General features: G+C 37.9%; 1 protein-coding gene across 2 annotated transcripts in view; it reads left to right on the top strand.

Annotated features, from left to right (window-relative positions):
- Positions 1–211: 211 nt before the first annotated feature.
- MEGF11 (multiple EGF like domains 11) overlaps positions 212–12,742 on the top strand; it is a gene marked incomplete at both ends in the record, with an annotated part of 198,984 nt that continues 186,453 nt past the window's right edge. Inside the window, 3 exons of one of the 2 annotated variants that reach the window (XM_080626389.1) lie at positions 212–327; positions 2,813–2,914; positions 4,461–4,561. In XM_080626389.1, the coding sequence (XP_080482515.1) occupies positions 212–327; positions 2,813–2,914; positions 4,461–4,561 (319 nt within the window). The remainder of the gene's footprint in view (positions 328–2,812; positions 2,915–4,460; positions 4,562–12,742) is intronic. The other variant, XM_080626390.1, reaches the window with a different exon arrangement.

The raw sequence follows: 12,742 nt of genomic DNA, 5'->3' as shown, positions 1-12,742 counted from the left end.
AAATTCATCAGGTTTAGTAGGTTTAAATGTATAAATTCCTTTCAGAATGCATTGGCTGTTTAGCTGAATGCTTTTTGAAGTATTTGAATTTGTAAATAACTTTCCAGTATCTGGATTTGCACAAAAGCAAGGGTGAAAAGGCCCAAGAAGGATGTTTTCTTCAAAATTGTTTTTAATGTCTGTACTTTCTTTTCTTCACCCAGATACAACAATGGTGGCGCATATGCTGGTCAAGTGGATTCTGAAAGGGCCTATTCTGTCTTTTCTGCTCAAATCTACTCTGTCCCTAAACCCAGATGATCCAAATGTTTGTAGTCATTGGGAAAGGTAACGTATAACATGCTGTTTCAGATCTTTACATATAAAAGGCAAAATAACAGCCATAATTTGCTAATGCCACCCTGCCTCACAAAAGAACATGGATTTGCATGACAGAAAGAGTACTTCCGAGCAGCTTTGTGAATTTGGGTCATCCCAAAGAATTGGTTCTAAAGCTTGAGCTGTATATAGACCACATACCCCTCTGTTACCTGTCTGCTCAGTTGTGCTTTGGAAAGCTCCTCCATGGTTTCAGCTAGAGCACTCCACAGGTATTTTCATTTATCATGGAGAGACCTAGAGAAATGGTGGCCTTATTCTGTCTTGCTTTTTTTCCTGGTTGTGGTCAAGCAGGACTATTAGAGATTTTGATTAAGTTTTAAGCCCTTCCTGCTGCACCGTGCAGGTTTATTCTGTATGTCCTGAACTTTGTGACTGTATCTGCCAAATTTGTGTCAGCATCAAAGAATATCTACTTGAAAGCACAGAGAACTAAAGGCCCTGGTAATTCTTGTTCTCTCTATTGTTACAGTGTCCTCATCCTAAAAGTGGATCTGTGCAGGACAGTTCTTATAAGTACATAGAAACCCATCATCTTTGATAAGGTTCACAGTCATGCAGCGTCTGTTTGCAGAGGCTAAAGTTCCTGTACTCTTAAGCTTAACTCACTAAATTTTCAGTTCTGTGGTTTAGTTTCACACAAACATGAATTACTGTCCACTTTCGCAAAATAAACCCTTTTAACCAGAGCAGAGATGGAATCGTATTTTAATGGCACTGTGATTTGATTTTAGAGAGTTGTTTGCAGGCTTGCTTGCAAAAGCAAAGCAAAAACTAGAGAGGAAAGGATTTTGCAGTCTGTATTGTGAGGTGAAGTGCATTCAGAGCACAGGAATAAAATATTGATTTTGTCTGAAGATAGTCAGCAACCCAGAGACCCAATCAAGGAGAAACAAAAAATTAAATACCAAAATTGATTGGTTGTACTGACCAAGATGACTTTGTTACTTAGATGTTAATAAATCAAAGGGAAAAGATTGTTAGGGCAATTGCCGGATAACAACCAGGATCATAAAATAATAATCAAGATTTCTGAGTGTTACTGCTTTGTGTTAATAATGAGCAATGTAAATATTTTACATTTTGCCATTAGTGGCAGTAAAATCATTATTGTCAAACCCAGCAAACTGTGACAGCAACATCTTGTAGAATCTTGGCTTGTCTAGAAGAGGCATGACAAGCAGGGCAGTAGTAGTCCAGCCTTCGATTTCAAGCCAGTCAGACCCTCCAGGCAAATATTTTGGTATTACCTAACGGGTGCAATCTCACAGAGCTTAATCACGTCGACAGTCCCACTGACAAGAAGGAAATCACTTGGAGGATTAAAACAATTGATATAATGAATGATTTGGAGGGTCTAATTCCTGAGTCTTGACCCTGCCTATAATGATTTCAGTATCATTCTCCAAAGATATTGTAGATCTGATAAAGTTGAGCTTGTTTCCAGATCAGAACCTGAGATTGAGTCTCTTGGACGGTGCACACACTCACTATAGGGCAATACAGTGTTCTAAAGTGACTGACACTAACAAGTCCATGAGTTTTGTGTTCTTCTATCACATGAGGAGCCCGGGCACTTTCAATATAATCATAACAATTAATATAGTACCTGATACATGAATAAGTAGCATTTTGGGAAGGAAATTAATAAATTCTTCGTGTTGTTGGAGCTCTGTGATTTCTAACCAACTCGCCCAGTTTTGGTTTCTATCCATTCATTTGTACAAAGAGAGCTAATCCTATTCTAACCGTATGTTCCAAATCTAGATACCAGTTAACTCACATTACAATTTTCACATAGTTCTGAGGTTATTTCTGCTACAGATTAAAAGGATTTAATTTGTGCAGCAGAAGAATAAATACTCCTCAACATCTTTTATAAATGATCCTATTTGACTGGTGCTCCCAATAGTTGAAGTAATGGTGCTGCTTCATCCTAAAATGATGTATCAGCATCCCATCACAGTGGCAACATGCAGCATTGCTAAGCTAATACAAACTCTAACTGCTATTTTGGAGTACAAGCAAAAATTGACAGTCCTAGGCAGGAAGGCAGCTGGGATGTTTTAAAACCATGGTGCTTTCCTCTCCTTAAAAATGTGCAGCATTAAGTCAACCAAATGCCCTTTTCACCTTCTAAACTACCATGAATTTAGTCCTTTTTCCAGAAGGAATGGTTTGTTACTCAGACTGAAATCTCTGTTTCTGTTATGAAGCATTATTATGAAGCATTATTATGAAGCATTGCCAGAATTTTCAGGAAGAGCTGTGGTTGAAGGAAGCCCTTTTTTGATTTTTAATAATGCCCAAAGTTTCTGAGATTATTGATTTAATTCTTTTCATACTGAAGTTAGATGAGTAACATATACAGGGAGCTGAAGCTTTTCAGGTTGCGAAAAACAGCCTTTCACTTCCTTTCTCTGTCTACTCCTAGCTATGCTGTGACAGTCCAGGAGTCTTATGCTCATCCTTTTGATCAGATCTATTATACAAGATGTACTGACATACTGAACTGGTTCAAGTGCACCAGACACAGGTAAGAACTAATCCCCTGAAATTTTAGTTTTGTTTTGCCTTTTTCTTTCCTCACATTCTTTTCATTTATGCAAATTTTTGTGGTACTGTAATGTAGATATGTATGGAAAGATGCATTTCAGCACAATAGCCAGGATGTTTTCCATTCTAGAGGCATTGATTTAAGTAGAGATTTTTGCATGAAATTTGGGTGAGGTCAATGATAGTGAGTCCCTTACACAGCCATTCAGGAGTATGTCTCTTTGCTATTCGCCCTTCCATGGACTGGAAGTGATTATTGCATGACCAACCATGACCAACTGTCTTTTCCAAGAGGTCAGTACATGTCCAGGTTTATGGTAGGAAGTCCCTGAAGCTCCTCAATCTTGAAGAATCGGATACTTCAGGGTTAGTGATAATTATGAATGGATCCATATTTGAAATACTGCACCCAAATCTGTGTTGAATATCTGGTAAAATAAGGGTGGATCCATTTCTAGCACTGATACCAGGAGTTAATTTTTCCCAGGCTCCAAGATATTGCTGTTAGTTCATTCTGATTCCCAGTACAAAAGTATCCTACAAACATCCACTAATATTTGAAGTCTTTCAAGGGAGTTTTAGCAAGCTAATTGGTACCTTAACCCTCAGTAGCAAAGAGGTTGTTCAGCACTATCCTAGTCTGACTGTGGGTTTTGCTTTTTAGCTTCTGTGTTCCGATGTATGGAATTGAACAAGGATGCAGAGCTTTCTGCACTGCTGTATAGACCGGAATGCAGCAGAGTAAATTTGATCAATTTATCTAGCATGAGAGACAATAGATTTTATTCAGTTTCAGTAGTTTCAAATAAACTAACATGAATAAAGCTTTATATAAATATAATATATAATATATATCATACATAATATATAATATATCATATATAATATAAACAGTCTGTTAATATTCCTTTTCTAATGTAGTATCATTGCTAACTCTATGAATAAGTATAAAGAAGCTACAGAATGCTTAAAAGCCATTTCTGTAGACCACATATTGCAGTGGAGAAAACATGCTTTAAATACTCCACTGGGACTATAATGGCATTTTGCAAGGCATTAGTGCCTTGGAAGGGTTAGCAAGTAGGAAGAAATCACTTGGGGTTAACTTTTCATTTCGTGTAGTGAGAGCAGTTTCCGTCGTGGTAATGGCTTGTGTAGTGCACTGACACAGTGGAAGATTCTGCTCATTCCACTGGTGATAGCTGACATTGCTGATTTGCAGAAATGAATCATCTCAAAGAAACTCCTTGCCCTTGCGTTAGGATGGGGGAAATTGTTTAAGATAGCAGTCCTAGGAAGAGCTCCAGTGATTGACTGTCATGAGTACTGTGTTTATAATACAAGTTATATTTCAAGTTTCAAAGCAAATATTGATTTTTTTTTATTGTGGCTTTTAATATCAAAAGCTTTCATGCATTTTAAATAATTATTGAATGCTATCCTTACTATAATTTAACACAAATATAATTCCAACAGTAGGCATTGATTTTCTGTGTTGTCAAATGGCTTTCTGTCTTGCCATTTAGAATAAGTTATAAAACAGCCTATCGAAGAGGACTAAGAACTATGTATCGGCGAAGATCGCAGTGTTGCCCTGGATATTATGAAAGTGGAGACTACTGTATACGTATGTACAGAGCTTTGCTTCAGATCTGACAATTAAAAGTAATTTTTGAAGGAGCTGTAGACACATTAAAGATGTATTACAGTAGTAATATTAAAGGCTGATTTTCAGAGCTGCTCAGAGCCTTCAGGTCCCACTGATTTCAGTCAGGATTGCAGATACTGAACAATTCAGGTCAGTTCAGTATGTGTATTCTAAGTACCTAAGCAAAATTTTGCTGAAATCACTGGGGAGGCTGTTAATCAAGTTTCTGAGTGCTTTATTGAATCAGACCACCTTGGGGAGTAATTTATGCAAGTATGCACTAATGTTAAAGAATTAGGGGAACTAAAACCACACTTACATGTAAACTGTCACAGAGTTTATTAAGTAGCATAAAGTTTCCACCTCTTAACTTGGAAAGTTCTTAGTTCAGGTACAAACAGTTAAAATCTCACTGTTTCGCATGGTTCCTGTCAATGATTTTGCTCTTTTTAAAGCTTCACAAATGTCAGAACTTAGTCCTATCTGCACTGTATAAGTCAATAAAATGCTCTGGAGTGTGTTAGGTCAGTCTGAGGGGGACAAGAAGTGAAGTGGATCATTCAACAACACCTAAAAGCTTTGTTAGTTAAAAATGTCTTGTACATTAATGTTGTGTGTTGTCAGTGTTGCAGCTCTGCTCAGGAAGTGGAGCTGGGAATGTCTTGTCTGCATCTTGTTAGAATGGGATAATGACACAAGAAAAACACAAGAAGGTTTTGATGAACATCAGGATCCAAATTTTATAGACAGGTTTAAAATGCCACAGAATAATTTAGATATTAAAGGAATACAATTATCCAGCCAGCTTTATATATCTTGACACAGTGCTTTAAAGCTATTTGTATCTAGCTGTGTTGGTGTTTCTATCTGAGTAACTATATTGTATTTAAAATGTAATTCAGAAGCACCTCAGAAACATTAATAGACCTTAATCTCATCTTAAATGACCTTTATGCCAAACAGTTACTTTGAAGGGACTTTGGGTTCTGCAAAATTACCAACCCTTTGAGATAGGGCTGGTAGAAGCAGCCTGATTTTACCAAGGGAGTAATCATTTGATCTTTTGAAGTGTGAAGTGCTGTTACTCAGGTTCTGAAAAGCATTGAACATGACCTATTGCTGAAGCCCTTCCTATGTTAAGTATGTAGTTACCTTAAACTCCTCTAGGGTCAGTATCATTTCAGCAGTTGCTCCACATACTTCTATTACCAACTTGACTTTATGACTCAAAATCCTGTCTGGCACAGGACATACTTATTTTCACTTTTCTCTCTGCAATCTATTGATGTCTTTTATTTTCTGTTTTTTAATTGCCATACTGGTTGCAACAACAGGAGATCTCTGCAGCGCTTCTGATTTTATGAGGATATTAACATTTATTTTGAAGTGCTTTTTGGTTAGTATTAATCCTCAAGAGTCCTGCTGCTGCCAGACAGATATTGTGGAGAAAGAACAGCACAGACCATAAACCAGAGTTCAACTAATGCAAGACAGACAGCAGGCACCTGGTCAGACCAGTTGTGTGTTTGAAACAGTGTAGGTGATATTTAGATTCACATGTGCAGGAGTCAGATTCTTACACTGAATGGTCTGCATGGTCAGAAAGGTGAAGTGCATGCCTCAAGGCCATTTTCTATCTATCCTCCTTCCTGGCAGATCTGAGGAGCAAGTGCTGCTGGAAGAGAAATGATGTAAAGGAAGCAGCTCTCCATCATGATTGATTCTAGATACGTGGTCTTACTGCTTTGATACCACAAGAAGCCACAAAGGAAAACCAATCAGGCAACTGAAAAACCTCATTGAAACTCTCTGACCCTGCAACTAGCAGTTTGAAGGCTCAACAATATTTTGCTATTGTGATCCTTTTTGTGTCATACCTCCTGTTTCTAATGCACCAACCCCTTGTCCTGTTAGTTTTGTTTTGTTCGTTTCACAACATATTCCTGTGCCAACAAGCAAGTTCTTCCATTCATCATTCTTTGCAGTCAGCAGTGAATTCCATTTTTGTTCCTGGTGGCACCTCCCTGCTTTTCCCTCTTTCCTTATCTTCCATTACCCACTTGTTTCTTTTATTTAAATTGATGCTGTCTTCTGTTGCTTACCAAGCTAGTCTAGCACTACTGTCCCATATTCCTCCAGACATGTTCTGTGCCTTTTCCTTTAATGGCAGCAGCTACAAGAGGGAGGTCAGGAGGCACTATCAAAATCATCCCACTTTCCTTGCTGCCATAGGGCGGCACAGTTCAAGATGAGTATCCTTCTGCTAAGCCCCACTGCCGCAAATGAAAGGAAGCTCCAGCCCTGCAGAGAAGGTTCTCCAAACCCAGCCAGCCCTTTAAAATCTATTCCATTAGCAATCATGGAAGCCACTACAACATGGGGAGAAGAGAATACATCCCACAGTGAGCCTGATGATCAAAAGAAAGTTTGATTAAAAAACATTGTGTAGATTAAAGGCTAATTGGTTCTTCTTTCATTAATAGCAGTCTTTATTTCTTGCAAAAGTTAAATAGCTTTGTAATTAACAGTGACATGTTTAGACTAGAGAAGGCTGAGTTTAAATCTCTATTAATGACTGTTTCTTGGATTTTAAAGCAGGAGTGAAGGCTCTCAGTGACTGTTTTGATCTTTTCCCTTCTCATTTATTATTTTTAAAAGAATGTCAGATATACAGTTTTATCTTTGTCCTCCTGTTGGGACTTACTAAATGGGTTTGGTCTAAGAAAATCTGCCCTCAGTTCTGTATAATCAGGATGACTCAGAACTTCTTGCTCTGCCACTCTGGTGTTTTCTTTGCCTTTCTGAGTTCTGGATATGCTGGTGCCCCAGAAAATGTGGAATTCAGGCACAAGGTCAAATAATTAATTTGTTGACTCGTAAGTTATACATCTGGCCAGTTCATTAGCACTTAGGCTAAGCAGTTTTGGGCTATGAAATTGCCTTTGTGCCTATAAAAGGCTTGGAATATCTTGGGGTTGTAATGGTATTCCAAAAATTCCACCTGAAAAATGCTGCAAATACACATCTGCATATTTTTTCCATTGATGTCTTCAAAATGGTTGCTTCCATTCTGGTAGTTTTGCAAATTGATTCCCCTTCTCTGAATGTTCTTATACATGACATAGCTTTTCTCTGAGCTGCCCCTGAAAACAAACAGCACAGGCTGGGTAGTAAATCAGAACAACTGTGATTGCCTGTATTTTGTATGCTAAGGTAAGCTTTTGGCAGAGCAAATGCATAAACTGCATAAAATCTTTTTCTTAAACCACCACAGGGTTTAACTGCCCTTCAAGGTTTGCATAAGAATGTTTTAAAATCATATTGTCTGATTAGTATCTGTGATAGTTAAAGCATCTCTGACCACTTTACTGGTCAAAAAGAAAAAAAAAACACCACAACAACAAAAGGAATATTATGTGGCTCTTCTGTAGTTTTTACCCATTGAGTAGATGGTAATAGAATGCTTCCCTTTAAGGACATGTCAGGTGGAAAGATTCCCTGTGTACTAAATGGGTGCACTTTTGTCTGGGAGACCAATGCTTTGTTCAGGCTGTCCATATTAATCTTATTCTTTCACAACAGCTTTATATAAAAGAGATGTTTCTTATAGGTAACAAAGGGTCAGAGACCCAAACATCAGAGAAAAGGAAGACAGGACTGCAACATCTGCTGTTCTTGGCAGAAAAAAACCAGCATGAAACACAAAGTTGGGAATTCACCTTTTCTTCACAGATTGAGATATTTTAACAGTTTTATTTTTCACTCTCCTACCTTACCCTCTTTTTGTAATGTCTAAATCTATGCAATGTGACAAGATGTAATAATGACAGGATTAGCGATTAAACAATCTTACTGGTGCCACTTATTTATCATTCAAACCTGCCAAAATTCAGTAGAGTTATAGATTGACCATGGGTCTTTCCTTTCTCAGCCAAGATATTATTGATCTCAGATTGTTTCTCAACATTCAACTTTCCACATTACAATTGCCACAACCATCATTCAGGGCTCCTTGACTTTGACAAATCTTTTTATAGAGAAATTCTTTGTCTCACTGGTTGGATCTCAGTTTGTCACCTAGAGTGATGGTTCACTTGGACGTTATTATATTTACAGGTAGTTATATACCCATCTTTTCAACCTATGTCTGAAACCTATAATGAATTTCAAAACCAATGAGGAATGTTCTGTTAATAGCTGACTTGGTGAAATTGTCCAAATTTAGGACCTGATACTTTTGAGGGTTTTAAATAATGTTTGATAAATCCTGCAATTCCATCAGACACACCAACTTCATAGCATGATGTATGCTTTGATTGTAGCAATAGGAACATTCATACTTGGGGACTGCGCTCCCGTTTACAAGGCTGCATGTCTCGTAGCTTTTGTGATCTTTGAAAGGGCCATCTCACTGGAGCCATATGGCTGGATTGTTAAACATCTGTACCATAGGAACAACAATGCCAGAGCATCCTGCCATCTGGATGAATTACAATCCTTGCAATTCAATGTGTATGTTACAACAACACTGCAGTGAAGTGTACTTGTGATGAAAAGAAAAATAATGGCTTATGTGATCAGTGCAGAAGTTGCACACTCTGACAGACTGTTGAATCAGCGGCTTAAACTTCCTGAATATTCATAGCATTTGTTCATATGTCAGGTTTGTTGATTATTTTCACTTTGTCATGCAGAAGCTCATTAACATTTTAGAAGAAATGTTGTCCCCCTCTCTTCTCACCTCAATTCTAAATTCCTCATGGTGAGCATCCCTATAACTTGAAAACTGCTGGACTTGGGAAACACATTTTTCTTATCTTTATAGACACACATTAAAGCTGGTGCTTGCTGTAAGAGCCTTACTGTTACATTATTCAAGTACAGTATTCTGTACATCAATAATGCAACATAAATTAAGGGAAATGATCTAGCACTACATAGATACTTTGTATCAGGGGATATTCCTTTTCTCTATCTGATTTGGGATGTATGAGTCAAGAAAATGGTGTGGAAAGGCCATTCTACATATAAGGTTATTAATTATAGAGTTGAAATGACAGTAGGAGACTCTTCGAAATTTCTCCTTTTATATGCATTTGGGATGACTCCATACATCTTTTTCCAGTGAAGAATATGGGGAAAATAATTTAAGTTCTGCATTCACATGTGAGGGGATCTTGTACAGGAATTGAGAAATTATGCTTTTAATAGTAGTAGTCATAGTCATATTAGCAACAACATTATTACCAATGGGTGGTGACTGAGAGGAATACCTGTTTTCTGTTGAATGTTCGGGTGGGTTGATAGGACAGCAACAGAAGGAGTATGCAACAGAACTGGTTATCTGCATTCAGCTTCTGCTACCGTACTCAGGGTGTAACCTTGGAGCTGTCTAAAAATGTCTGATACCCCATTTTACAGAACACAGTGAGGGAGGCCACAGCCTGCAACCAGTAGACACCTTTGCTTATTCCTTCTGAGCATCTTGGGAGGCAGGATAGGAAGAGGGAGAAAGCCTTACAATTAGCTCAGCTCATTTTGTGGCATAGATAAAGACATTGAGTTACGATTTAGCCTAAAGATAATGGAGAGACCCCTTTGCTGGGAAGGTGAAAAAATCAGTTCTCATCTCTCATCCATCCTCTTACATTTGCAGTCAGCTTCTGGATGCTGATGGATTTGCAAACATGCTGGTGGGGAGTAGTAATGAAATAAGGGAAAGACTTCTGTAAGAAATGCAGGAGAAGGAGGAGAAACAAAATGTTCATACAAAGGAACGAAGGTAGCATGGAGTTGGAAAGAGGGTTTGCTGAAGCTGTATAATGTCTCAAAGGGCTTAATAAATATCAGAGGAAAAATTACACAAGCATTATAGTTAGAAAAAGATTTAGACTGTTGCAAATGTAGCAGTAAAAAAGCTTTTCTGGTTGCTTTAGGCAGTCTCAGTTGGATCAGTATGAAAGAATACTGGGAAGGTAGACACAGAAGGAGGCACTGGATCCAGAGATACTCAATATTCATTCTAATGGACTGGATGCCTGGGAGCTTCAGCAGGATCTGAAAAAGATAATCAGAAAAACGTACAAAAATCAGAGATGTGAGTTCATTGTTGAATTCAGAGCAAGAGCCGTGCACAGTTTAGTCCATTAATTTGCCCACTTTTTAGGTTGATCCCTAGGTGTGTAAATTGGCACAGATCCACCATGTTATCCACATATCCACCAAGAATGGATATCTTCAGTTACTTCATCCTTACTTCTACCTCTTCTTTAATGTCTTGATTCCCTTTGAAAATTCTCTTCCTCTTTCTGCTTTAATACAGCTCAGTGCTGTTAATGCTGATTTGTACTGGTTTTGAGGATATATACATACAAGATATTGGCCATTTATCAAATCACAGAGGCAGGGAACTCCAGAAGATTATTTTTTTTTTCCCCTCCAAAAGACTTAGTTCATTAGTAGTCCAGATGTGTGGTGAGCTGGGTTAACTTACTGAAATCAATAGGGTCAGAAAGAAGATAGATGTGTGAAATGAAACACATGTTTCAAATTGAAGTTGTTTTCTTGACCACTCCTTTACATCCTTCTCCCATTTAATACATTTATTTCCCTTGTGCTTTGAACACATAGGAAATGAGGGGGAGATAGGGAGGAAAAGAAGTTACCTAAATCTAGATGGCCTTTAGAAAGAGCTTCTGATGCACATTAAAAATCTGAGATAGCGTCTTTTCCCACTTCTTTCCTATTGTAGCTTCCCCTGGCTGTGACCTTGCCCTGAGCAGTTCCAGAGTTTTTGTCACACATTAACTCCAGGTGTCTGGAAGCCATCAATCAGATGGGGGGGACGGTTCTATGCAGATTTCTTGCTGACTGGAATAAAGTGTAAGTGCCAGTTGCCCCTCTTCTTCATTTCTAGGCATCTTGTAAGATTGAATCTGTAAATAAAAATGAATCAATACCACAACAAGAATGTCTGAAGGGTGTACAATAGACTAATAGCATAGCCCAGTACCTGGTTAACCACACTGGTTAACACAGTGCCTGCTCACTCACTGAGCCACATAGCTGCTCTCACTTCCCCTGGTGGGAATGTAAAGTGGAACAGGAAAGGAAGAGTGAAAGAAAGAGAAAACTTGTGGATTGAGATTAAAAAACGTTTAATAAGGAAAACAGAAGTGGAAGAAGAGAGAAAAAACCCAAAGGGCACATAGATGGCCATTTCAAGTTTGCAGTAGAGTCAGTTGGCAAATCAGTGTTCATTTTTGGTTCCCTAGTGAAAGATGATGATGATGTTGATGTTGGCTGATAGCTTGAAAATCATCTGTTAACACTAAATACTCCAGTAGTACAGTGTAAAAGTATTAACCAGACAGCAGAAACCAGCCATGGATGCTTCGCCTAGAACCAGATACTCTGACTGCTCACACAGACATTCTCTTTTTCTTTGTTACAGGATTCTAGCATTTCACTTCACATTTGTGTATTGTTGAACATACTTTTCACTTTGCTGAAGGTTTTTTAAAGCCCCCCAAGGAAATGTATCATGAAACTCCAGTCCATTGCACGTTTCTGAATAATTTATCTTCAGCTCAGTGTTTCTAACACAGGCATTCACTTTGGCAAACCTCACTTTCTCTGATGCTCTAAGTCAAGAGGTATTTTCAATCTATTTAATCCCAAAGCTTTCCTTCTTTTTATCAAGTTTTTTTCTTGCTGAATACTATGATTTACTTTCATTACTGTCATGCCCAGAAATTCATGTGCAAACCCACTAAAGATAGCCTTACTTGAAAAAGCTTTCAAGTTAAGTATGTAAATGGAGTCAAATAAAGAGCTCTTTTTCTGATTAAAAAGAAGAAACTGTCTGTGGAACACATTATAAGCAAACTTGTAAAGAAGTTAAACTGGATATTCAGTATAACAAGCAACAAAAGGAGGCTTTTTTGTTACAGCGATGTAGCGCACATCTAAGCTCTGATGAAGCAAGTCACTGGTACTATTTTAGGATCTGATATCACTACATCTGCATTGACAGGTGCCACGGATTAGGAGAATCTACAGTTTAAATAGAATTTCTTTTAAAAGCATTATTAAAGGTATCCAAAATGATCTTTTTTCCCAAAAAGTACTGTATAACAGTTGTGTTTATGCAAATGTTAT

Source organism: Psittacula echo, assembly GCF_963264785.1.
Source record: "Psittacula echo genome assembly, chromosome: 10".
Taxonomy (NCBI): Eukaryota; Metazoa; Chordata; class Aves; order Psittaciformes; family Psittacidae; genus Psittacula; species Psittacula echo.
The sequence above is the reverse complement of the archived record's forward strand: the minus strand, read 5'-3'. Positions and strand labels throughout refer to the sequence as shown.